The sequence below is a fragment of the Trichosurus vulpecula genome, chromosome 9 (assembly GCF_011100635.1).
Source record: "Trichosurus vulpecula isolate mTriVul1 chromosome 9, mTriVul1.pri, whole genome shotgun sequence".
NCBI lineage: Eukaryota > Metazoa > Chordata > Mammalia > Diprotodontia > Phalangeridae > Trichosurus > Trichosurus vulpecula.
In genome coordinates, this window is record NC_050581.1 from 3,257,566 (window position 1) to 3,285,172 (window position 27,607).

General features: G+C 46.0%; 1 protein-coding gene across 1 annotated transcript; it reads right to left on the reverse strand.

Moving 5' to 3' along the window:
• On the reverse strand, window positions 1-26,923 carry SRL (sarcalumenin). The gene is given in 7 exon segments (XM_036738786.1): window positions 1-7,991; window positions 9,499-9,732; window positions 11,074-11,190; window positions 17,568-17,663; window positions 19,085-19,183; window positions 25,874-26,750; window positions 26,753-26,923. Coding segments are annotated over 7 exon segments (2,304 nt in total). The 5' UTR covers window positions 26,822-26,923; the 3' UTR covers window positions 1-7,179.
• Between the last annotated feature and the right edge of the window lie 684 nt (window positions 26,924-27,607).

The following is a 27,607-nucleotide window of genomic DNA, read 5'->3' on the forward strand; positions in this document are numbered from 1 at the left end:
TAGAGACGGCATTTTAAATATTTTATTCATCATGCTAAGCAAAATTCCAAATGGTTTCCATCTTTACAAAATTTGGGAGCAGGAGGGAGTTCTAGAAAAAACCTGTTTCCACTCCAAACTTCTCTGCACCCCCACCTTCTCAACATTTTCCCATATTTTACATATTTTGTTTGGTCTAGGCCTATTAATTGCTATCTAAAGATCTTTTTAAAAAGCATTACTGTAGTTGTTGTATTTGTCCTTCGTTTTCAAAGAGGACCATGACGTCAGGGAAATGATGACATGACTTGCAGTTGACTTTGACTTGAGTGAGGGAGGGCTGTGCAAGGTCACCAGCCTCACTTTCTCCTCCAGGGCCATCTGGGTCCAGTGGCCTGATATTCATCAAGATGACTGGAGATGGCCCAGGATGCAATGGGAGACCCTGGCCCTTTTGGGCTAAGGTCTTTCCAGGCTCTCACTTTTGAGTGAGCTAACGCCCATTCAGCGAATAGGCCTCTCTAAGAAGTGAGTCAAGGGATGGCCCCTTTAATCCAAAAAAAAAAAAAACTGGGAGGGGAACTGTTTTTAAAAATATACATTACTAGCCCCATCCCTCAGGGGCATGTCCTTAAATAAATATTTACTGAGGGACATATTTGTGTTTAAATAAAACGTCCTCAACTAGCTGGTGTAGTGGATAGAGGACCACGTGTGGAGTCAGGAAGGCTCATCTTCAGATACTTACTAGCTGTGTGACTCTGGACAAGTCACTGACCCCTGCTTGCCTCAGTCCTTCATCTAGAAAATGAGCTGGGGAAGGAAATGGCAAACCACTCCAGTATCTCTGCCAAGAAATCTCCAAACAGGGTCACAGAGAATTGGGCACAACTGAACAAACATCCTCAGGAGATCAGGCTTTTTATGGCCTTTACCTTGGCGGGAGTAGCCTCATTCCCAAACTATTGACAAATATTTCCTGAATGAAGGCCCTGGCCTTGGCATAGGCCTTAGAGCACAAGGTTACTCTCAGACCTGCCCCTACCAAAATGGTATCACATACCCATGCATATTTTCCCTTCTCCTAATCCCACGCATATACCAATTCTCCCAATCACCACAAAGACAGCTACATACTGCCTTGCCCCCCTACACATACCTCACATATACCTGTTGCTCACTACTACAGAAACACGCACACCTCCACTAGCACACATGTTCTCACTCATAATGCATACACAGCATCACACATGCATATACCTGTATCACCCCTACAGATGCCCCCGCAGCTGTGCCTGCCAGGCACCTTCTCTGGCTAAGAGCAGAATTCGATCAGATTTTGCTTTTTCTGCTTTGGAGAATGTATTTTCCAGCTTCTTTATTTGTTATTGAAAGAGAGGACGATTACGCTGAAGGGTGCTCCAAGTTCCCTAGCTTCATCTAAGGAGGATGAGTCTGAGCTGATGCTGATCATGAGGCTGTAGGTATTCACAAGATGGCAAAGTCTGGCACAACTTACAATACTTAATAAAATTGACACCAACTTCATTGTTTACAGGATTTTAGAGTTGAGAAGGACCAACAGACTGAAGAAACCAAGGCCCAGTGAGCGTAAGTTTGCCCATCGGTCTTGTAGCTGGTAAGGAAGAGCTCAAATCAGCACAGATCCTCACACTCCAAATCCAGGGCTCCCTAGCATCTCATCCAACGAGTCTTCTGTCTCCTCGTACAGGAAGGCTTTGTCACTTGGTAGAGGAGGGTAGAGAGGACTGTCAAAAGCAGGGGTATTAACCCTGCCAAGATAGTTGGAGAACCACTCCTAGGCGTGTGGGAAGATCAGAACTGGAAAGGGTAGCAGGAAATTCAAACTGATCCATTCCCTGAGCAAATAGCCAATTAATAAAGGCAGTGTGGCATTGTGGACATGGGCAGATGTTAGAGTCAAGAGACCCCTGGCTCATTTCCTGCCTTGGATACTTACTAGCTAGGTCATGGGCAAATCGCTAACTGTTTTATGCCTTAGTTTCTTCAAATGTAAAATGTGGACCCTAATACCTCTAGCACCTATGTCATAGTATGTCTTGAGGGTCAGATGCCATAAGGTATATCAAGTATTTTGTGAGTTCTGTATCACTAGGTGAGTAGCAGTTGCAATTATGTTACTGAGCTATTTGCTTCCCTCCCCTGGGCCCAGAGTATGGCTCCTACCAGAACCAGAAAAAGCCACAAAAGTACAATTTTCCTTCCTTCCTGAGCTACAGCAGTTTGGACGTGGCCGCCTTCTCACCCGCAGCACCAAGGAAAACTGGGAAGGCCTGAGAAAGTTACCTGTAGCTCCTGACATCCTTGTTCTGTTCTAGCCCCACTTCACTGGCCCTCTGCCACACGGCAGTAGTGTTCTGCTGCTCTTTTCCTATCAAAACACATTCTCAGGAAAGGGTCTAAAATTCCCTTCCTAAAGAGGATTTGCCTTTTAAAAAAAGATCGCGGACACAACCCAGCAGAATGATATCGTAGGCTGAACCAGAGGTAGTTTGTGTGAACGAATGAGCTATTACCTGGAAACTAGGAAACCTGGGTCCTCATCCTAGCTCTTCCCCTAAATTGGGGTGCGACCTCAGGCACATCACTTAAACACTCTCAGCTTCCTTCAGGCAGCAAGAAGGAAGGTATCTGGTCAGGGGAGGTAGGAGGGAAGGAGGAGAGAAGCAGAGACCTTCCTAATAGCCCTGAAGATTGCCACACATGTCCCATGCATTTTTTACGTGCTGGTCCTGCTTTCCGGAAAGACAGACGCACGACACAAGTGGGCTTGCCAAATAAGTAATTTTATTTAAGTGGCTGTCATACACGATATCTGTAAAATGCTATGACTTTACCCCAGTCCATCACGGATCAGAGGATTTAAAGCTGAAAAGGATCTTAGAGACTATCTAATCCACCCCCCTCATTTTATAGACGAAGAAACTGAGTCCCCTCGAGGTCAAGTGACTTGCCCAAGTTTACACGAAGAGCAAGTTGCAGAGCCAGGATTTGAACTCAGGTCCTTTGACCTCAAATCCAACGTTTTTTCCTCTACAGCTTTCTGAGTGTCTCTCTCAGGATGGAGCAAAACGGGATTCTTCCCCAAACACCACTGATGAAAAAATTTAGGACTGGGTCACCGGCTAATTCTTTAAAATCAAATACACTAGTTAAGCCAGACTCTTCGCAGTATGGCTCTGGATGGTTACCTCCTGAGGCAGTGATGGGAAATGAGATCTGTGAGTGTTACCGCCATAGGCAGGAACTTCTAACTCAGCTGCACACAGTCACCACTAGAAGGGCTTACCCTAAGTCTAGGAAGAGGGGCTGACTGCCTAGTGGGTATGATTTGAGGTATTTGGGGCAGGCACTCTTCCCAGAAGTCTCTTCCCCAACCTGTCACAGTGCCTAAAATTCCACCATTAAAAATTAATTCCTTTTGGTCTGGAAGGCTTTTTCAAGCTGCTAGAGCGCAAATGTCCCAAGGAAGTGGAACGCCTAAAAAATATCAGCTAACACTCTACTGAGAATTAGCTAGGAAAAAACCAGGCCAGGAAAATTGTCATACAGATAAGGCGGAACCAAGAGGGAAGAAGGTGGAGTGGGGGCGGGGGAGGAGAGGGCAGGGAAGTTAAATACAAACTGCTGAATTCAAAGCTCTGCTAAGAGCCGGGCCTATTCACTGAGCTTCTGCCCAAGCAACCGGGAATAGACAAACCAGACCACCTTTTTCAAAAGGAAATTAATAGCCCTCCTGGACTGTCATCAGAAGACACGAGGCGTTAAGCAGCCAGCTAAAGTGTTCTACTGAAGGTAATCGGCAGAGCAGCAACCAGCCGTGGCTCCCACGTACTCATCTATATGGAGAATGGTGGTTGCAAATCACAACCTGTCCATGCCTTCTCATCCTGTACGACTCCCATCACTGCCTTTCTATAAATCCCCCTCAGAGGATTCATGCAGTGAGCTGGAGGCCTTCCTCTTATTCTTCCGTTTGTTTCAGTTCCTCTAGTAGCGTGTCAACCGGCTGGTCTTTAGACAAAAATCAAATAAAATAGATAGATTTTGTAGATGATCTAAGAATGGTATGACTCTGTGTCCTACTAACAACCCATGCCATAGGGAGGAAGAGGTGCCTTGTGAATAGCAGCTGCTTAATAAATGTGTGTTATACGGAATCGAATTGAAGGGGCATTGCAAAGGGGCAAGGTTTAGATGGAAGCTGGGTATCAGGAGGTACTTAGGGATTTCTCTACACCCCAACACCCAAAGAAGGGTTAAAACTTGGTTTAAAGCCCAGCCTCCTCCCACCCCCTAGGGCCTAGCAGAATACCAGGCACCCAATAAGTGCTCCATAAATATGTAGTGACTGATTAAATGGCCTGATAGCAGAGGGATAGAATACAAACAGAGAATGAAGGAGAAGAACAGGAAGAGAGTGGAATAAAGGAAAAATAAAAGGCAGGAGGTAGGGCAGGGAGAAAGATGTAAAAATACATTGACACGTAGCCCTTTGAAGTATAAATAGTGCAGGAATTTATGATTAGCCCCATTCTACCAAAAAAAAGGGAACAACAGTGACATTCACATCGATGACAAGGCCTAGCGGCCTTTTTTATGCCTCAGCTTCCATAGTGAGTAAAACTGTTACGCTGGGAAGTTACCTGTGAACATAAGCTAGAAAAGAAAAGGGCTCATCGAGGAAGGAGGAGGCAAGAATAAAGAAGTATGAGAAGAAAATCTCGGGCTAACTCCAAACTTCCTCTTTGTTCTGAGTCACCATTTGTCTTTCCACAGCAGGCCCTCCGGATGGCCCTAGATGTTGGCCTGTCTGCTTTTTTTGGCTGGCTGTATCCATTTGGGGCTGAGCACGGACCTCCTTTCTGGTCTGCCCTCTACCAGGCATTTTCCCTGCCCTTCTCCCACTGTCTCTTAGCTCCTGCCCTCAATTCCAACCCTAAGACTATTGCCTCCAGGTAGGTTGACCAGATGGCTTCTGGGGAATTGTGTGGAACCAAGTTCCTAGGGACTTCAGAAATGGGTTATTTTCTTTGGAATAGTTTCAACCTCCTTTCTACATCACTATGCCCATACCCACACCCCAGCCCTGGAAAAGCCAAAAGCAATAGCCAGTACTGAGATACCCCTTTGAGAATGGGCCACTCCCACAGTGGCTGTTCTCCCAACTAGACCACTTGTCTGTTCTCTCAGATCATAGATCTGGAGCTAAAAGGGACCTCAGAGGCCATCCGCTCCAACATCCTAAATTTCCAGCTACAGAAGCTGAGACCCAGGGAAGTTAAGTCACTTACTTGCTCAAGGTCACACAGGTGGTCAGCATCTAAAGCAGGATTTGAACCCAGTTTAGCTGGCTCCAGAGCTACTATGCTACATTGCTTCCATTGTCTCACCTTCTCTGCCTTCCCTTTCTGGCCCAGCATAGCTTTTTTCCCCTCCTCTTCCCTCTGGTATAGGTGAACTCTGGCTTGGAGGCAGGGAAAACCCCACTATCTGCCCCAGTATCAGGGCTGGCCCATTGTTTTTGCAGGATGGTCCACATGACAGGTCCCCATCATTTCCATGCATCTCTTACCACCCTAAATATTATCTTACCTAAAGGCTTCTTTCTTCTGCTCTGAGAGCTGGCCTTCCTCTCTACCTCAGCCCCTTGATGTCCTTGGGGCCAATCAACCAGGCAGTATTTCCTCAACAAAAAAAAATGCCTGTCTATACAACCTCTACTACGTGATTATGTCCATTATCACACACACATGCACGCAGAGATTTATACACACATTTCTATCCATAGCCCATGGCTTTCCCACGTGCACTGTCATATGCTGGCTGTAACTGGACATCAGCAAGAAGCTGCTATTGAGACGAATGAAGAGCTGGTATTGGTTCTGACTCTGAGTGCTTTCTAAGTCAAAGGAAATCATTCCTAATTCGGGATGTTGGTACATCAGGAGGTGTGGAGGGCAGGACAAAAGAAAGACAGAGAAACTACCACACAGAAGACATCACTCTTCCCCCAACAGCCCCACAGATAGAGCATGGAGTTTGTCTCCTCCAAATCTTACAAGAGATAATTCCAAAGAAAAGTCCTTAATGGAGAAGGAACATGACCCCTGCCATCCTCTTGGAGGCCTATGGGCCTCAGTTAGCTGTCTCTTCCAAAACATGCAATAGACAAGGACACACTGCAAACCTATTAACCCTCTGAGCTCTGCTCATGCCCTTACTTGACTGGTAGCCCAAGAATGGCATGAAGCAAACTACTCGCATACACTGAATGCCTGTTCTCTCCTTTAGCATGATAGAAAGACTAGGTTTCACAGTGGGCCTGGGCAGTGGACCATACTGAGAAGGAATTTGTCCCTGAAGAAGGGATGATCTAATCCTCCACTATCCTGGGGAATTCCTATTCCCTCATGAGGTACCCAAAAACTCTGTGAATGAAGGGCCCAAAGGAAGAATATAACAGGTTCTGGAGTTAGTTTTGAACATGGAATCAATCCTTGTATTCAAACTCCTTAAAGGGTCAGACCCTGAATGTCCTCTTCCTGTTCACAGCCAACCCAAAAGTTGGTCACTGGATATCTATACTTCTCGATACCAGAAAAAGGATGATATTCCTTCTGAATTTTAAGACTGATGATGAAAAGGCCAGGATAGAGCAAATAAAACCAGTATTTGACCTACAAGCCAAGTCCTGGAGTTGGCTTGGGGGAAAGGTTTCTGGTCCTGGATCCCCTTCTCTAGCCCCTATCCTCACTCTCCCCAGTTTTTCAGGGAAAGGAATCTTAATTCTTCTATTATATTTTAATCCCAACTTTTTTTTTCAGTGTATGCAAAATGTCCTCTGACCCTCCAAGTCAGTGCCAAGGGAAAGCAACTATACCCTACTTTACATTTTTCTGCTTTTGCTTATAGGGAAAATGGGGCCTCCTAATTGAAATAGCAAATATAAAAAGGTCTATAATTCACAGTTTCCATTCTCTTTACTAGGCCCTTGCACATTCCCCCACAATTGGCCTCCATTAACTCCAAGCCCTCCATCGTACAATAGCTCTTGCCAGTTTGGCTCAAAGGGTTAATAAACCGGGGCTTCTCATACACATAAGACACAAGCTCATTCACCAATAGAAACACGAGAACCAGTTAAACTCCACAGCATTAAGGTTTCCTATAGCGGTTCTTTGGCGTTTCACCACACCCTGTTTTGTCGCAGTTGAGAGCACCTGGATTCTTTCCCAACCCAATGCTTCCCAAAAGACTGGGAAGCTCATGGGTGATGGCCCTTTCAATCTTGTCCAGAAAGCATCCTCCCATGTAGGAGCACTGCTGAGAGAGAAGTTTGAAACTGGAGATAGGGTTGATGCCAAAGAAGTCCTTATAGGCCTCACGATTGGGGAGGTCAAACTTGCTGACATTTGTTTTTGCCAGAATGGTCTTGAAGATGTAGAACTTATCTGGATCCTCCACAATGTCCTTGAAGACCAACTCTCCATCACTAAAGAAGGTCATTTTGTCCTTGTAGGTCTGCAAATAGCGGTCAACTAAGAGAGCGTGAATGCGTACCCGGATGGCGTGCTGGCGGATAAAGGCAATCTTATTCTCCATCCTGTTCTCAATCACCTGGTTCAGATCTTCCAAAAGAGAGATTTCTTCTTTGAGGAATAGGTCCCGGTGGGTGTCAGGCTTGTAGTCTTGGGGCCAAAAGGAGCTGACATAAACTCTTGGGGGTTCTGTAACGTTAATGAGAGGGGCCAAGCTCCAAAAGAGGGCACCATAAACCCGCATGAGCATCTGGGTGGCCAGATTGTCAGCTTTGTTGAGGATTATTCTTATCTGGGATTCACGGCCTTTTAGTTGGCGAAAGAGCATCTCCAGCTCCAGACCCACATCTAGTTTGGTTGGGTCAAAGACGACAAAGATGAGATCAGCTCTGTCAATGAACCACTGGCACACATCATTGAATGGGTAACCTTTGGAGGGAAGAAGCAAAAAGTGAGATTAAGCTAGCATTCTCCTCAGCACTTTGAATCTCCCTGTTATACTGAGCTGTAGAAATGAGAGCACTTAGCATTCTTTAGGTTTCTAAACAGTTTTGCGGCAACCCAAAGGTATGTCTCTAGCTCCCTCTTTCATACCATCAACTTTTGTCCTCTGGTGGGTGAGGCCCAGAAGAACCTCTTACAATTTTGACTAAATACCTACGTCTCCAACAGAGTGTTCATCCTGAGTTAAGGGCGTCCAAGCTTCAGTTAAGCTGTCCCTCTAGGCTCTAAGTGATTAAATTAAATGGATTTATTGGGAGGCGAATATTATTTTTAAGCAAAGATCTTTCTGGCCTCTGAACATGCAGTAGGGTGGAGAGAACATGGGCTATGATTTTGATGTGGGAGGTGGGAGCTGGAGACCTGGAAAAGAAGACCTAAAAGGAGATGGCTTTGTCCTCTCACCTGTACAATGTCAGCATTGTGAGTTACACTCGGCAGTGTGAAGCGCATCACCTAATCACTTGTTCCCACAAGTACCAGATTCAGGAACTCATTTTACATCTGCCTGTGATCCCTGGTTGTGGTGGCACTACCGTGAACTTCCATGCCATCAGCATAGGGTTTGCCCAACTTTCTGATCTCTAACTCCACTCTAGAGGTCGGTTCAGTTCTAGGAGTGCACACAAGCATTTGTACCAAGGCTAACCCACTGGGGAGAAGGAAGGGTTAAGAAAGGAGTAGAGTGTCTCATCTTAAGTAATCATCTTAAGTAAGTCCCTGGTTGGACAAAGGCCACATGAATAGTAGTAGATAGAGTGTTGGCCTTGGAGTTAGGAAGACCTACGTTCGAATCCTGCTTCTAACATTTTCTAGCTATGTGACCATGGACAAGTCACTTGACCTCTCTTGGCCTCAGCTGCCTCATCTATAGAAAGAAAAGGCTATGCCGGATCATATCTGAGGTCCCTTCCGGCTCTAAATCTATGATCCTGTAAATGCACTTAGATAGGGAACTATGGTCTGCTTCCATCCAAGACCCTTAGACACCTGGCATCTCAGTTACTGCACCAGGTCAAAGCTAACTTAACCGCTGGATCTCTAGGGCTCCCTTTATATCAGATAAGCACCCCCAAGGCCTAGCATAGGTGGCCTTAGAACCAATGTAGCCCTAGAGTGCAGGAGCAGGGTCACTCCCTCTGTAGTCTGGGCTGATGGTGAGGCATACGTCATCTTCCAGCCCAGCAGTTGCCAGGACATTCACCAGAAGACGCAGAGAGACAGTGTGACATAGTGGTCTTGGAGTCAGGAAGACTCCATCTTTGTCTAACCTTGGGCAAGTCTGTAGACCTCTCTGTGTCTGTTTCCCCATCTGTAAAATCAAGGTGTTGGACTAGATGACCCTCCCCCCAAGATCCCTTCCTCCTAGACATCTGCAATGTTTTGATGTAGTATTCCACTCTCCCTCTCCCCACGCACCCTCCCCTCAAATCACCTCGCTCTTGCTGCTTGCGGTTTTCAATGATACCCGGTGTGTCCACAAAAGTGACCCTCTCCAAAAGCTTGTGAGGGACTTCAATGCCAATCAGCTTCTCCAGGAAGTTCTGCCCAAACTTTTCAAGGGGTGAGAAGGAACGAGCACTGTCAGCAGCCATGACGATACCCTCAATGGTTTTCAGCTTAGGGCCATGCATGAGGACTGTGAACTCAGAAGTGGTGGGCTCAGCACCTGTGCCACAAAAAGAGAAGTGATAGCAGGCACTATGGACTCTGTATGTGCATGGAGGTGACTACAGGAGGCATTCCAAAGTATTCCTGTGCTTGATGTATCACTAGCCTGTAATTTCTACTGCCACAATGTCTGTCTCTCATATCTGTCCTTGTTTTCCACATTCTGCTTGTCACCACTCTGGTCCTGGACCTCTGACCTCTCACTTTATCTATTAAAAATAGCTTCCTGGCTGACCTCCTTAAGGAAAAGGTAACTCCTGACTACAGTCAAAGCGTTCGGGTCTGAATTGGGAGAAGAGTTGGCATAAATCACAAAGCTGGGCCAGAGTGGTCCTGGGGAGGGGAGTGGGGGGAGGAGCTGGTGGAAAGAGAGTTTGAGAGCACCAAGACCCAAAGATCTGAGTGCAGAGTTCAGGAGACAGATTGCCAGAGCAGAGGTCAGGGTCAAGGAATCCAGCTCAGGAAGCCAAAATGCAGAAAATGTCAGGAAGTAAACCACTGGTAGGGCTGGACTCGATTCCCCCAAATTTAAGTCTTTTTTATTGTGGCTGCTTGTGTTCACAATTTACAGCTCTTAATGGCAATGTGATTATGGGTGGAATCTGTTCAGGTGATTAACCTGTTAAGCGTCTAAAAGTGAGGTGGGGTTTTTTTGGGCATAACATGTCCCATGGCAACGTTGCCACTTTAGCTTACATAATGAGCTATTTCATATATCAAAAAAAGGAGTTGAAGTATACCAGTTCATCAGGTCACCACATTTATGAATCTCTGAACAACTACTGTGGCATTTCACAACCCAATGGCATAACCTACTATGTATTTTCATATAGGAAGTGCCAGATCGGGAAAACCGTCTTTCACTCATCACTCATTCATAGCTTGACCAGACTGCATGCCTCCCAGAAGTCTCTCTGGGTAAATGACATCACTTCTGCACAACTCATCCATTAAGTCAGATATCTATGTATTGGAATGCCATTCAAAATGGTAATGTTGTCAATGGTTTTTTTGTCATGGCTTAATTAACAGCACTGGTAAAGGGTCAGATGAATTCCTTCTTCCTGGTCTTTTCTAAGAATCTCTACAAGGCTGCCATGTCTGGCTTGGCCAACAAATAGACCCAGCCTCCTTTGGGGCTCCAGGAACCAAGCTGATTATACTGATAACAAATAGCCTTTGCAGAGTCAACTTTTCTGCCTCAACCATGCTAAACACATGCCAGTAATCCTCCATGCTTAACACAGTCTGTTGTATAGTAGGTACTTAAGAAATTTTTAATTAAAAAAAAAATTTTCAAAGCACTAACAAACACATCATAAGACAGGACCTCAGTTACCTGTGTAAAGCTGGTAACGAGTGTCTTCGAGCCCAAGGAGATAATTTATCATGGTAGATTTGCCAACACTCCACGGTCCCAGAAAAAGTACCATTGGTTTGGAAGTGATCTCCCCATCTACAAGGAACAGAAATTAAATATTAAAGTGAACAAATAACCATGTTTTCCATTAAAGAAGCAGCACTTTTTTTCATAGAATCGTTTTGTAACAAACGGTCCACCTAGACGTGCTAATTGAATTACAAAATTCTAGGTTTAAAGAAGCAAAAGTGTAGTGGGGTTAGGGAGTCTTATTGCACCCCAGGTGATAGATTTGCAAAACATGAAGGCACATCCCCAGAGCACAGGCTTTTTCAAAGAAATGAAGGCGGGGGAAGATAGTGATAGAGCACACAGCAACTACCACCCTCCCTCTCCTGGACCTACTTACATTGTTTGTCTTAGAAGGGTCTCTGATTTCAGGCCCCTGTGGAGAAACCCAATGGCCCACTACTTTTGACAGTGAAAAGACAAAGACACAGAGAGAATATCAAGTCAAAGAGTCTAAGGCCTGAGGATCCTGAAAAAGTTACTCCTTGACCTGGCGTTTGCAGCCTTTGGGATGGGGAGCACCAGAGGCCCCACTCGTTCCTCAACGGATCAGTGTAGCCCTATTTGTGAGTAAATGACCTTTACCTGGCCCCCAAGGGGGGTTAATTAAGAACTAAACTGCCAAGATAGCTCTCATCCCTGGGCAGAGAGACAAGAGACAAGGGCTTCAGCTCCTGAAGAGTTTCTGCTTTTGGGATAGGCTGGGTCAGGGGACCAAATGGAATGTACAGTCTAACTTATATGCAAGTAATGCTTTTACTTTTATAACCTTTTATCTAATCCCATTAACTGCCCTATAAATCAATGATCTTCCTGGAGAACAGATCATAAAACAGAGCTGTCTCCTCTGGCAGAGAGGCTTGTATTGCTAGGACAGGATGTTGCACACACCATCAGTTGGATCACTGTCAATCATTTTTGCTTAACTGTTTAGCTTTGTTGCAAAGAAAGGTTCAATTTGGTGAGGGAGTGCATCTGGAAACAACTGCCACATAAGAAGAAAAGCCATTAATAAAACTTTTTTTTTTAAATTAAGGATTTTAGGTGAGATGAATTAATGAGGCACATACAATGGAAGTGATAAATGGGAACTGGCTAAATAAAGGGGGTAAATACAGCCAAGTGTCTGGATTGGTGGAGCCACAAATTCACTATACTAGACGTGGACAGAAAATGCCAATAAAGGCACCACCCATACAGGAGCAGAACTAAGGGATAATGAGGAACCAGCTCTTTGAAATCCTTACCCAGAGGAATAAAGTTGGTTGATACCCACAGCTCCCCTAGTGTTTGTCGAATCATATTACAAAAGGAAAAAGATAAATGGGCTTTTCTCTAGACAGCGACATGTTAACGGTAGAATCCTCTGTGAAAGATTGACTGTTCCTCTCATATTTTCATCAAGTATGCCTCCCATATATGTATGGAATAATCTCATAAAGACTTCATGAAATGAGAAAGGAGGTCCGTGGGTTGGAGGTTGTTGGTGCTTTCTTAACCTTTTTTCAGCAGTAATTTCATCAGTAACTGTTTCCCCTCCTTTTAGTATCTCCACCTCCTTGATATAGCTTATAAAATGATTCTTCAAATGATTCATAAATGTAAAATATTTATAGTATTACTTTTTGTTGTAGCAAAGACCAGAAACAACGTAGGTGCCCGTCAATTGGGGAATGGCTGAATAAATTGTGATATATGTAAATATAATGGAATCTTATTGAAATGTAAGAAATAACCAAAGAAACAGTTTCAGGGAAACCTGGGAAGAGTTATATAAACTGGTTCAGGGTGAAGAGAACAGAACTAGAACAGTTTATACCATTAAAATATTGTAAAGGAAAACAACTTTGAAAGACTTTACGTCAATGATCAACGCAAGGACCCAACTCGACTCCAAAAGACTGATGAATCATGCTTCCCACCTTTGGGCAGAGAGGTAACTGACTAGAGGTACAGGATGAAATGTACATCTTCAGGCGGACAATGAAGGGATTGGCTTTACTTGATTACACTCACGTGTTACAAGGGAAGACTCGTAGGGGGCGATGAGGATAGTGATACTGACGCCAGAAAAAAAAAAAAGAAAGCATCAGTGAAATGTTCGGAAATACACTGAAGAAGCAGAAGGGAGTTCATAAGGGGACAGTGTTATAATGAGGCTGCTAAATTGCATAGGTGCTTTTTAAAAACCTTAACTGTATGTACGGAGATTTGTCAATTTGTTCTTTTCTGGTTCTTCCTTGTATATGAAAATGTGTACTTTCAATGTTTATCAGATTCATAAAGATAAAAAAGAACATTTTTAAAAGAAAAAATTTCTCAATGTTTTAAAAAAATCTGTCGTCTCCAGTACAGATAATCTCTGGGTATACTTGGTTTGGCCCACGGAATACCTAGGATCAAGACAAGGAGAGTTCACACCTTGTTAAGGAGACACAAAAGGAAGGAGAGCATATCTAAAACTTGCACTATACATATGCCTAGAATATATGTTGTAAATAAACCTAAGTCTAGAATTGAAAAGGAGAAAGAGCAATGAATTTGAGAAATTGCGTAGTGCTTTCAGTGATCTCAAACTCATCTCTAACAAAAACACCCAAAACCCTAAGATGGGTATACTGCCCAACACCTCTCTGTTCTCCTGAGAAATCTTGGAGGATCACAATCTCCAAAGAATAAAAACTGTAAACCCAAAAGTGATGGAAAGATGGAGGATATGTGTAAATAGGCTGCAGCAGATTTCCAGTGATAACCTAGGGGCATTATTCAGGAAGGAAAAGGAGATAAATAAGTTATATAGCACGAATGAGGGATAATAGACAGCCTGAGTGCTTCAATGGTACCCACAAGAATGAGAAGAGGAAGGGGAGGGGGAGGAGGAGGGGGAGGGGGAGGAAGAGGGGGAGGAGGAGGGGGAGGAGGAGGGGGAGGGGGAGAAGGAGGAGGAGGAGAACAAGAACAAGAAGGAAGAGGAAGAGTGGGAGGAGGAGGAAGAGGAGAAGAGGGAGGAGGAGGGGAAGGGGGAGGAGGGGGGGAGGAGGAGGAGGAGGAGGGGGAGGAGGGGAAGGAGGAAGAGGAGGAAAAGGAGGAGGGGAAGGAGAAGAAGAAGGAGGAGGAGGAGAAGGAGGAGGAGAAAAACAAGAACAAGAAGAACAAGAAGGAAGAGGAAGAGTGGGAGGAGGAGGAAGAGGAGGAGTGGGAGAAGGAGGAAGAGGAGGAGGGGAGGAGGAGGGGAAGGAGGAAGAGGAGGAGGGGGAGGAGGAGGGGGAGGGGGAGGAGAAGAAGAAGGAGGAGGAGGAGGAGGAGGAGGAGAAGGAGGAGGAGGAGAAGGAGGAGGAGGAGAAGGAGGAGGAGGGGAAGGAGAAGAAGAAGGAGGAGGAGGAGAACAAGAACAAGAAGAACAAGAAGGAAGAGGAAGAGTGGGAGGAGGAGGAAGAGGAGGAGTGGGAGAAGGAGGAAGAGGAGGAGTGGGGGGAGGAGGAGGGGAAGGAGGAGGAGGAGGGGGAGGAGAAGAAGAAGGAGGAGGAGGAGGAGAAGGAGGAGGAGGAGAAGGAGGAGGAGGGGAAGGAGAAGAAGAAGGAGGAGGAGGAGAACAAGAACAAGAAGAACAAGAAGGAAGAGGAAGAGTGGGAGGAGGAGGAAGAGGAGTGGGAGAAGGAGGAAGAGGAGGAGGGAGAGGAGGAGGGGGAGGGGGAACAGGAGGGGGAGGGGGAGGAGGAGGGGGAGAAGGAGGGGGAGGGGGAGGAGAAGAAGAAGAGGAAGAAGAAGAGAGGAAGACCTCCAACACATGGAAAAGAATCACAGAAAATGAGAAGTCATGAGTGTGTTATAAACTGTACCCTTGGAAAAAGCACCCGTGATGGTAAGATCACAGACACATTTAATTTAAGTAGTCCATAGCCCTTTATTAAGGAATTCTAGTGAGACAACATGGTGTGATAGAAACAGCCACTGGAGGAGTCAGAAGATCTGATCCCAAGATTTGAAGATTCGAGAAGATGTGAGTCCCAACTCTTCACCTTGCCAGGAATGTGACCTTAAGCAAAGTATGTAATACCTAGATTCTCAGTTTCTTTATCTGTTAATGGGGATGGTGACAATACTCTGCCTCACAGGGTTGTCATGAAGGAAGAACTTTGCAAAATGGGAGATACTTTAGAAATATGAACTAGGATCTCCTTAATTAACCTTCAAGACTATTATCAAGGAAGAACACAATAATCCCTCGTGAATATCATTTAGTGCCCCTGTCAGAAACAGAAAACTCAATGGGATGGACCATGGGGCTGATCCAACATGGCAGGTCCTCAGTCCAGTTTTCTTATGAAGAATAGCTGCTCCATTAAAGGAATGAAGGAGAGAAAGACTTCAATACATTGATGAAGACTGGCTACCTGGAGAGTGGGAGCTCCTGTGTAAATTTAGGAGTCAGGGAAGTCCTCCTCACAGAAAGTCCCGCCTCAGCCTAGCCTCGGTTTTCCCCTCTATAAAATGAAGGGAGTTAGACTAGATGATCTCCAAGATTCCCATTTAACTCAGAACCCTATGATTGGACTTCTTATCTGCAGACCATAAAGTTCGTGACTTTCTACTTTAATCCTTACCGATCTCTTCTTTTCCTGAAATCCTACAAAAGAGCACTGGCTTCAAAGAGTCGGAGAACCTGGGTTCAAACTGTACCTCTGCTACTTACTACCTGTGTGGTCATAACTTCCCTAAGCCTCAGTTTCTCCATCTGTCAAATCAGTGGGTGGAACTAGAAGGTCACTGAGGTCCCTTTCAGCTCTAGATCTAGGATCCTGTGATGTCATGCTCCTATAATTCTGCTGCCCTGAGTAAGAATAAGTAACACAGAGTTCAGGATTCGAGTGTTTGCTATATGGCTTTGGGAGACAGAAAAACTTCTCTAAAGCCTTCCAGACTTGTTTTTAAAAGGCCCCTCAGTAGCAAGGCTCAGCCCTGACTTCTGGTTAAGGGCTGCACTGAAGGGGCCCAGACTGTCCAGAGCTCCTGCCCTCCCAGCACCCTTTTATAGGATGGGGACCATTAAGTCCAGGGCTTCTGGGTAGTGGGACAGTTTAACATGAGTTAATGGGAATCCCATATCACCTCCTTCCATCTCCTACAATGAATAGTATCCCTGCAGATAGCAGGTGCTCAAAAACATTGTTGATAGAGTTGTATATATAATGAGAAATTAGCTAAAATCTATGTACCAAAGCTAAGGTGGCACAGCGGATGGAGTGCCAGGCCTGGAGACAGGAAGACTCATCTTCTTGAATTCAAATCTGGCTTTAGACACTTACTAGCTTTGTGACCCTGGGCAAGTCACTTAACCCTGTTTGCCCCAGTTTCCTCATGTGGGCTGGAGAAGAAAATGGCAAACTACTCCAGTATCTTTGCCAAGAAAACCCCAAGTGGGGTCACAAAGAGTTGGGCATGACTGAAAATGACTGAACAACAACAGTGCCAAAGCTGAACTTTCGATCTGTGCTTCCTGTTTCTTCTTATATATCGCTAAGCACATAGTAAGTGATGGAGAAGTAGGGGTTGACTGACCCATTGGGACTCTTCAAGAATCTGCTTTCGGAGGAGACGTTCTGTAACTGCCTCTCACCCCAGGGTAGCTCACATAGAAAAGCCCTTCTGTTTTTAGACACAGCCCAGTGAAACTGAGGGAAGGTGAACTGCGGACTCCTGGGCTTTGTGAGACGGACTATGATTGGAGCTATTCATTGGAGAAAGAAGTCTGGGCACCGGATATTGCTGTTTCAGCTTTTTCACACCAGAGGGCATGAGAGCCACAGCGACATCAAAGTAGGAGACAACAAGAGAATGTCGTTGGCAGGAGAAGCATGCCAGGGGAATGCCGGAGACCGGAAAGGGGAAAGTAAAGTCCAAAAAGTGAATCCTCGCCCAGTCGAGCGGTCCCTGATCTCTGCTTCCCTAGCCTCTAGCCAATGTTGCTATTGATACAGACACTTAGAATCAGAACCCAATCAGGAGTTATGTCCAGTGGAAGCTGATCAACCTGCCCCACAGAAGGATGAAGGGATTAAGGAGTAGGAAAAAAGAAAAGGGAATTTCTGCACCTATAGCCATCTCATGAAATCGGCCCATGACATATAGAGTAAGAAGGAAACTGGCCTTTCTTTAGTTTAGGGGTCGGCAACTTCAGTGATTAATGAAGTAGAACTTCTGGCCTTTTATCTCTGGGTTTTCATCTGTGGTGGGACTCCGAAAGGAGCTCCCCTGGGCCCAGCTCTCTAAGCAGGATTCTGGTGCTTGTCCCCGATGCCAAAGGATTCCAGGTTAGGAGATCAGGCTAAGGCTTCCTGATTACCCCATGAGTCCTAGGTCTTCAAGGGCCCTTGTCCCAGGACCTTTCATATAATCAGGCTTACCCGTAATCTCATGCTGCCTCAGTTCATTGTACTTGTAGGATTGTTCCAGAGGTTTGATGGAAGAGTGGTAGATCTTTCTCAATCGCTGCAACACCCCTAGGGGCCAAGGAAGAGAAGGAAAAAGGATCAAGCCAGATAGGCTCCAATCTACTTTAATATACCAATGTAGAGTCAACACACCAAACCTCTAGGTGGCCACATTCTAACTATCTTGCCAACAGCCATGGTTTTCCAGGGAGCCCCTCTTATTAACACCTCATCATTTGCGTAGAGGGAGGGTAGGGGGAGCTCTTTGGTTATTTTAACTGTATTCCTCATCCCACGGATGTAAATTCCCATCTAGCAACCACACTGCCACCCAAAGAATCATATAATTTTTCAAGCTAGAAAGTCATTTACTCCGTCCCTCTGCCTCTAGGCCAAACCTTCTCAAGCTTCCCAGATCTCTTTTTAAAGATTCTCTCAGCAGTGTGTTCCAATTCCTGACTTCTGGATTAAAGGCTCCATTGGAAAGGCCCAGCCTTACTGAAGTTCCTACCTACCTGGCACCCCTTTGTGGGATGGGCACCCTTCAGCCCAGGCCTTCTGAGGAATGGAGCAGTTTAACTTACGGGCTTCTGCCCCCCCCAAAGAAGCTCCTATAGTAAATGGGAACCTCATCTTATTCCTTTCAGTCTCTTACACCACAGTGAGATTTCACAGACAGATTTCAGTAGAGGAATTATTTAACATAATAAAAAATTCAAGAAATCAGCTCCTGGAGAACATTGCTGAAATCCTTTCTTTGTGAGGTTTTTCCTGTCTTCTTAGCAGACCAAATTAAACTCAGCTGCAGCATTTAAGTCACTAGAATAGGTCACCCAGCTTTCTGGTCAGTGAAGAGCTTCTCCTTCTGACATCACATAGCACTTTTCTAATGAACTCGACATGTAATAGTATATATTATGGTTATTTCTATTTCGGTCTTAGCCCTTTACTGGACTGCAAGTCCCATGAGGGCATACACTATACCCAGCAGGCATTTTCTCCCCACTGTCTGGTCCTGACAGCTTGTTGGACATCAAAAGCACTCTAGGGCTAGGTCACTCACTGGACATTCCAAGCCCAGTTCTTGATTCACTGGTTGAATAACAGTTGTCAGGGCAAATCACAGAGGCCACCTGTATGAGGATGACTCCAATGCCACCAAAGAGATTGTTACAAGTCTCCCCAAAATGTGCTATGTGTATTCCCAACTACACACCTTTGCTTATGCTGTTCCCTTTGCCTCAAACGCCCCCCTTCTCCTACCTGCCTGTCTAAAGTATACCTTCATCTTTCAGGATCCAGACTGATGAAGACAACCTGGCTCCACAATCCCAAGTATTCTTCCTATTTATTGTGAATTCCCTCAAAATTTATAGACACGGCCCTAGACCACACTTGCTCGTATGTAACCTTGCTACGTGTACTTCCCAGTAGTCATTACTGGTTGCTCTTTCCTATCCTTGAAGCTCATCTCAACCTTCCCTCCTTACCTGAAAAGTCATCAGATGGCTTGTACTCCTTCAGCATCAGGGTTTCCTCTATATGAGAACGGTCCCTTATAGGTGCTTCACTTACATCCTCTGCCTCTTCTGGGAAGAAAAGCATAGCAGGGCATTAGTATCTCAGGCATGAGACCAATCCTCCCCCAGGAACTAGACCCAAGATTCTGGGAGCTTCTCCCCCACTCTCTTCTTCCTTTTATGGCCTCAGCTCCTCTCTCTGGACACCTTTGGTCCCTTCATTCTCACCATTCTAACAGAGGTCAGCATTGTGGGCTGGACAAAGATGACCATCAACTTCCCATACCTTGTCTGGGCTAATCTCAGGGACTTGCTATCCCCCACATAAATAAGATACCTTAAACTACACTTAAAGGTCCTACAGGGATCAGTATCAAACTCAAATAGAAATAGAAATGGATCTCTACAAGCCCCATATTGACTTAGGAAACCATAAATCAACATCTATGTTACAATTACATTTTAATCTGGTTCAGACCACACTAGGGAGTTTTTCAGGTGTGTGCAGCTAGCTACAGCTGTGACTTTGACACCTTTGCTCCTGGGCATTTGTCCTGTCTCATACCTCTCGTATTCTGTCCATCACTGGGCACTGAGTTGATGACACTCCAGGAGCTCATTAGATCTCTAGCCTATGAGTCTTAGTCTAGAATCCCAGCATCCAAATCACCAAAGAGTCCTCTATGAGCCTTACCTGAAGCAGGAATCCCCGCTCTATCACCTCAATTATGTTTGAGTTGAGAGAATTTGACCTTCGGACTTTATGACTGGGTTAGTAAAGGTAGGAATGAATTAAGGCTGAAGAGCAGAGACGAATCCAATATTTAACCTAGGGTTATCACACTCTTAGTGCCACAGAGGCCCTGGGTTTGAGAGGGCAGGGGATATACAGCAAATCTAAAAAGAAGCAAGGGCTGTATCCCAACCAGGTTATTAGGAAGCCAATTAAACCTTGCATAGAGGAACAAATCTAACCAAGCACAGGAGACAGTAAGGGAACCGATACAGCTGGATGCAGCAGGCAGAGGAGAAATAAATAACAATAAGACCTTATGTTTATAAGCCACTGTAAGGTTTACAGAATGCTGTACTCAGGACAACTCTGTGAGGCTGGTTGGATACTGTGGGCAGAGAAGAGCTAACACAGCTGGGCAGAGTAAGCGGAGGGAGCTAGACACAGAGCGGAGCAGCTGCTGCTCCTACGACAACGACGATGATGACTACAACTACTACTACCAGCACTACCAGCAATAATTATGACGATGATGATGGCAATAGCTAGTATTTAAGGTGTGCAAATATTATTTCATTTCACCCTCACAACAACCCTGGGAAATAGCTACTATCATTCCCTCCCTTTTACAGATAAGGAAACTAAAGCAGCCAGAGGTGAAAGGATTTGCCTGCGTTCCTCGAGCCGGTTAAATATCTGATGCCCAGTTAGAATTCAGGCCTTCCTTACTCTAGGTCCATGGCTCTAGCCACGGCCACCACCTAGATGCTTTATATATAACTAAGCACAGTAGGTGGAATGCACAGAGTAGGCAAAGAGGTACTAACACAAAAAGACGGAGCAGACAAAATGAAACTAATACGCTTTATCTTACTAGCTGTGTGACCCTGGGCAAGACGTTCAAACTCTTGGAGCCTCAGTTTCCTCCTTTGTAAATGAGGAGTTTAGGCAACAGCCTCCGAGGGTCCTTGCAGCTCTAAATCTACAGGGTGACCACATTGGGTAAAAAGGAAGCCTAGAGGCCTTGGGTGTGGCAAGGCTTAAACAAGATGGCGGATGTAAAGCACTTTGCAAACCTTGAAGAGCTAGACAAGTAACGGTCATTATTATTGTTAGCATGCAGTCACCAGGCCTCCAATCTGGGGACAACTTTATGCCATGAGCCTTCTACTGCCCTCCTGCTGAGCTCAAACAATGCTTATACAGCAATAAGACATAAACTAGTAAATATTTAAAAACAGGGTTGGGATACAGAAGAGGAAGAAAACAAGTAAACACACACCTTTAAGTTTAATTTGTATTATTAAGACTTCCTTGAGCATAGACAATAAACAAAACAACGAATCAAGCCTGGATTTGTAGGGTCTGCCAGTATCTAAGGTGTAAATGCCTCCACTGAAATTTTAACAACGACTAGCCAGCTAGTTGGAGCTGAATTCAGAACATCCTGGTTAGGGGCCCAGCCCTACGGCTCTGCTTCCTCGGTATGGCATTTGATGCCCTTCTGCCCAAAATATCTCCTTTTCACCCTCCTGTGATGTCATCCAATGCCCATCATTAAAATCACTCATATGATCAGACATTTTCTCCAGATGGTCCTGGTTAAAATGCAAATGCGTTATTAGGAATGAGGGCTGTTCTACTCCCTCCCCACCCATCTATCTACGAATATCCATGAACACACTCTCAAGGATGAGTTTGTGAGAATAGCTAGTTGTAGGCTTGTAAGTCAGAAAGCAGTCTCCTAGAATGGAGCCAAGTGAAAGGAGAAATTCTGTGATCTGTGCATCCACCCCCAGGGAGACTGGGAAGGGAATGGAACTTTGAGGAAGTTAAGCCAAAGGAAACTTTCTCATTTACTCCTTTCTCCATTTTGAAATCTTGTGCCCAAAGGGTCTTGAGGGGTGGCTGGCTGGCTTATTTAAGTTCCCCATCCCCAATACAGCAGATTTGGCTGCGTGTGTATATCCGAACAGAGGTGGGAAGAGAGAGAAATCAGTCTGGGCTCCTGGTTAAGCGAGCCAGGTGACTTCTCACACCACTTTCCTGGGCAAATGTACAAAGTTGCTTCAGCTTTATGTAGATCCTAGAGTAAGTAACCCCTAAGAGACCACCACCAGCTAAGAGGGCCACCTGGAGAGCAGAACCACAACTAGCAATGTTGATGACTGGGACAAGATGTGCCTGAGGCAAGTCGCTTGAAATGCTGCTTGAGGTGGGGCAGAAATTGCAGGGACGGTGGTACCCCTTGAGGCTGATGTTTAGTAGGCCTCCTGGTGTGGGGAGGACGGGGACAGGAGCAAAGCTGCGTCAGGCCATTGAGGAACTAGCTTAGCCAGGAGGAGGAAAACTAATCATTTTTCCTAAGGAAGTACTAAGCTCGTTGTTTCTGTGCTTCTGAAGAACTCAAAGGGCTATCCTCCTCTCCTCTGGGAGAAAGTCTGGTCATCCCACCCATTCCTGGTTATAGCTGGATAGTGGATGGTTATAGTGGATGGAATCTTGACTCAGAAAGCCCTGGGTTCAAATTTGACTCTGATACTTTTTAGGTGAGTAAGCCTTGATTTCCTTGACCCATGTGTGGGACGAGTGAAGACCTCTCATAAAAGGGAACAAATCAGATAAATAGAAATAAGTAGGATAGTGAGTCCCATTTCTCTACTTAGATATTTTCCTTTCTGTAAAGCCATTTCTCCACTTAGATGTTTTCCCCTCCACAAGCTTAGCTAGTGACCGTAAGGCCCCCGAGGTTAAGAACAGGACACAGGATGCTCGCATCCTGTGTATTTACCTAATGGCGAGAGGCCTGAAAGAAAGAAGGGTTGAGGTGAATAAGTCAGCAACCATAAAATCCTCTGAAAGCAAGGATAGGACACAGGATGCTCACCCCCTGTGTACTGACCCCAGGATAAGGGACCCTCAGCTCAGCAGAAAAATGAATGAAAAGCCGGAAAGCCAGGTGCAATGTAGACGTGCAAGACCAGTTAGGTATGAATGATGGGAGACAAGGTGTAAGGGTGCTGGGGATATCCGTCACAGATGTATGGGTGATGGGAAAGGCTAGTTTGCCACAGATGTGAAGATGAGGTAACCAACAACTGGCTTCTGCCTGTCACAGATAACCAAACTATTTGTTCAATCGTCATTGTCATTGTTATTAAGATAGATTTATCACTTCAGATTGATTGGAGAATGGGATAAGAATGGTGGGAAGGTTATGTCCGTCACCTGCTTGTCAAAAATAACCATACTGTTTGTTCCTTGCCATTGTCCCTGGGTAGATTTATCGCGTCCAGATTGTACCCTCAAAGCTTACGTCTGCAAGCTGAGAGGAAGGAGGTTGGGAGGGGGAATTGCGGTTGGGGACCTATATAAACACCCCAATTTTCTGTGTCCAGTGCGCTCTGACACTGAGAGGACCCCCAGTCCTTTCGATGTCCGGGTTGCCCTTTCCTGCAGGATCGTAATAAATTTTCCTTTCTACTTTCACCTTGAGATGCCTCTGTTTTAATTTTTGGATTCGTAAAATCCATCCCACACACCCATAAAATGAAGGAATCGGACCAGGTGACCTCTGAGACATCTGTGATCTGGTAATGTCCCAGGGAAGGTCTGGGAATGGAGGTCTACACCATCCCGGGCACTTGGAATCAGAGGAGCCAAGACCACTATGGCTTATGGGTCAGGATAATAACCATAACCAGAGCTGTCTCATCGGTCAGTCCACCTTGGGGCAGAACTACACAGCTGGCTGTCCTCCAGACAAGGAGGCGTCACCTAAAGTCTCTCCTAAATCTATCCAACTACAAACTAAAACCTGCTTCCTTTTCTCTGTCCTCAATACAATTAAAGAACAGCTGCTAATCACCATCTACACCACATTGCTCCACATACTTTTTGCCTGTTATTAACTGCCTGCTCCTCCCAGATCCCCACCCCCCACCCCCGGGCCTCCAGCCTTCTCTTTCTCAAGCTAAACAATCCCCATTCCTGCAGCCACTTCCTATCTGGATCCATTTTCTTTCCTTAAAATTCTTTGCCTCAGGGCAGGAAATTCAAAGTGCTTGTACTGCCCTAGGAAGAAGGCCCGGGAAGTTCGGATAAGCAGCCGGGAAGAGCAAACCACAGAAAGGTGTCTGCAGAAGAAGAGCCTTTGGAAGAGGATACAGGGGGCCATGGGCCAAGGGGTGAGGAGGGAACGCTAGTCCTGATTCAGTGAACCAATCCGCTCTGTACTAAGAGGGACAGAACTGTCTCACAGGCAGAGGGAGGTAGCACAGGAACCAGCAGTGGTCAGACCAGATAAGGAAGTTCCTAAGGAGCTGTTCTTTTGCTTCGTCTGCACCTCACTGCCTGCTGCTAGGACATTCCTTTCCTGAGCATACCTTTGCCTCTCCTATCCCAGGGACCCTTGTTTCCCCCTCAAAGTTTTGCCCTCCCAGGCTTCTCAAACTTTCCTGACAAAAGGAGCTATAAGCAAGTCAAGGCAGGAGAGGGATACTCAGCCCTAGCTGGGGGGCTGTACCTCCTTGTGGATGCAGCTGCCCTCCTAATCCCAGAAACCTTTTCCTTCGCTCTAAGATTTGTGCCCTTCCCGCACACATCCCCAGTCTGACTCCTCAAATTTTTCTTCCTATGAGAGCCTATGGGATTGGTAAAATTGGGGCCAGAATATTCCCAGAAGGAACATGGGCTCCCCACTTCCAGCTTCTCATCCTAAGTAATGAGACCAAGGTCCTCTGCTCCAGATGCGCTGGTCCACTCATTCTGCTTAGGGAAGCCAAACGTCAATAACCTGGCTGAAAGAACCCAGAACTAGGAGGAGTCAGGACACCTGCTCTGATACAGATTAGCTTCTGGTTTTTCCTCTGTAAAATGGAGGGGATTGGAAAAGGTTGTCTCTCAAGTCTCTTCCAACTCTAATACTATGAATCTTATGAGATTCGAGTTCTGTGACTCGACCTCAGCTCCCCCTCAATTTCAGAGTCTTCCTTACTCTGTAACAATGGACATGTTACTTCCCCTCTTGAAGATCTCAGTTTTCTCCCCTCTAAAACAAAGGATTTGGAATAAATGATACCTAAGATTTCTTAAGACCTAACATAATACTTTGAGAGCTAGGGATTGGTTGGTTTGGTTTTGGTTTTTGTTTGGGGTGGTGGTAGAGGGGGTGTTAGTGCCTTCAAAATCTCTTGTAATCCATTCATTAAAAAACCAACTATGACAACAAAAAGTTTCTCTGTTGGCTGTAAAAACTGCAATTCCACCCCTACCCCACCCCCAGTAATACAATGGGTCCTTTGATGCCAAGTTTAAAAAAAAAAAAAAACAAAGCTGACCTTAGAACCTAGTTATCAAGAACATAGTAGAGAAACAGAATGAGGCCTGAACTGTGATTTCATTGACATAGGAAATTCCCTCCACCAAGGCACGCAGGCACTTTCTTTGTAACTTACGGTCCTAGTGGGCCGCCTGGGGCACTAAGACGTTAAGTGGCTGGCCCAAGCTCATCTACCCATCGGTGGCAGAGGCGACACTCGAACTCAGATCTCCCTAATTCCCAGGCCAGTTCTCTATCCACTATGACAGTTTGCCTCCAGAGCTACTGGGTGGTCTGTGTCCTAGGGGAAGGCGTGTGTCAGCTAGCTCAGTAGTGGCCTTGAGTTTCAGCAGGAACTCTACCTCCCTGCACAGAGTACTGTTCAAACCCCCTTGCTCCCCTCCAAACCTGAGGGTGCCTTTCTTTCCTCTTGCTTTAGGAGCAGTTTGTAATGCTCATCCCAGGGGCAAAAATTCCTAGTTGAGACTACCGGGAACCTCATGTTAGCCTCCAGAGTCATGTGCCAGTGAAGACTCTCAGCTCAGGGGACCTCACTTCCCTTCCTCACTCTCTCCACTCCTTCCTACATACAGGGCCAATAGCAAATGTCACACCTTGGAAGGATTAGGGCCCTATTTCAACCTAGGGACACTAGGATTCCTCCCCTGAGGCATAACTGTCAGAATCCCCTCACCCTGCCACCTGCCTGGGGAACCTGGGACTTCTGAGTCTTCAGGAGCTGAGGCTGCCTCCTCTGAACTCAATTTGGCTTCTTCATCCTCGTGACTCAGGGCTCCTGGCTCTTCCTGGGAGGCCATAGCTTCTTCAGAATCCTCCCCTTCTTCTTCTGAGCTCACTTCCCCAGCATCTTCTTCAGACTGTGATCCTTCCTCTTCCTCTTCTCCTTGTTCTTCAGAGGATACCTCCTCCAGCTCCTGGTTGGTTACTAGTGAAGTTTGGCCTTCAGGAGAGAGCACCTCAGCCTCCTTCCCTGCGCCAGAGCTGTCAGTGTCTTCTGCCCTGCCACTGGCCTCGGCTGGGGCTGAGCTCTCTAGGTTCTGATCTTCCTCCAAGGTTTCCTGGGATTCTCCCTGGACCTCAGGCTCTTCTTCTGTCCCAGCCTCCAGCTCTTGCTCTTGCTTAGGCCCTTCTGCATCAGCCTCAACCTTGGGTAACTCATTTTCCCATATCACTTCTGTCTCCTTGTTTCCTGGGGCCTCTCTAGACTCTCGGTCTCCATTTTCTCCCATAGGATCCTGGCCACCATCATGCTCTGAGATGGGAGAGGATTCAGGTTCTGCTGCTGCTATTCCCTCTTCTCCTGAGGCATCGCCTATCTCTTCAGCGGCCTCCCCTCCCTCTGCATCTGGGCCTCCAGCCTCTCCTGTACTAGAAGATTCTGAGCCTCCCTCAGTCACAGCCTCCCCACTAGATCCACCCCCTTCCCTTTCTGAACTATCTCCCTCAATAAGCTGCTTTTCCTCTGGGGGTCCTCCTCTTTCTTCTTCAGAGCTGGGCTCTGCCTCTTGCCCTCCTACACCATCTCCCTCCTTGAGTTCCTGCTGCTTTTCCTCCAGAGAGGCATCTTTTCTTTCTTCAGGGAGAGCACTTGCTTCTTCAGGGGCTTCCTCTTTCCTTCCAGCTCCAGCTTCATCAGCAGTTTCCCAGGGCAGAGCTGACTCTAAGGCAGAGGTATTGGCTTCAGGGTCAGAAGCAGGGCTGTGGTGGCCTTCAGCATCAGCAGGGAGCCCGGGCTCCCCACCAGCCACTCTCCTTTCCCCATTCTCAGCCTCACTGTCATCTGTGTAATGGAGCGGCAGGTTCTTCTCTGGAGGGACGGGGTCTGCATAAAGTGCCCTCTCCTCCTCTAGACTTGGGTCTCCAGCTGAGAATTGATTCTCCAACAAATTGGCAACATCTTCCGTGCCACCCGAGGCAGAGACTTGCAGTTCTGAATGATTAGAACATGATCAGTCAGTTTCACAGGGTTGGCACTTGGTCTGCTCCTCAAAAGAGCCTAACTATATCTAGCTTTCACCTTCAAGGTGTGAGGAGCTAGTTGGTATGCATATTACCCTAAGGTCTTACCCCAGTAGCTCATTTTATTCTCATAATAACCTTTGAAGTAGACAGGAAAGATGTCTGTCATTAGCCCCACTTTACAAGAGGTCAGAACTGATGCAAAAAGAGGTTAAATGAATTGCCCAAGCCCTCGTAGAATGGAAGTTCATTGAGGGCAAGGACAATTTTTTTCTCTTGCATTACCAGATGCCTTGCACCTAGTTGGCACTCAATAAATGTTATTGGACTGAATTGTGTGGCAGAAGTGGGACTAAAACATAGCTCTCTAGCTTAGAGGTCAGGTTTGGATTCCCTAAGCCAAAGTACTTTCCATGAGATCTCTGTGACTGCATACGGAAATGAAAATATGTGTATGGCT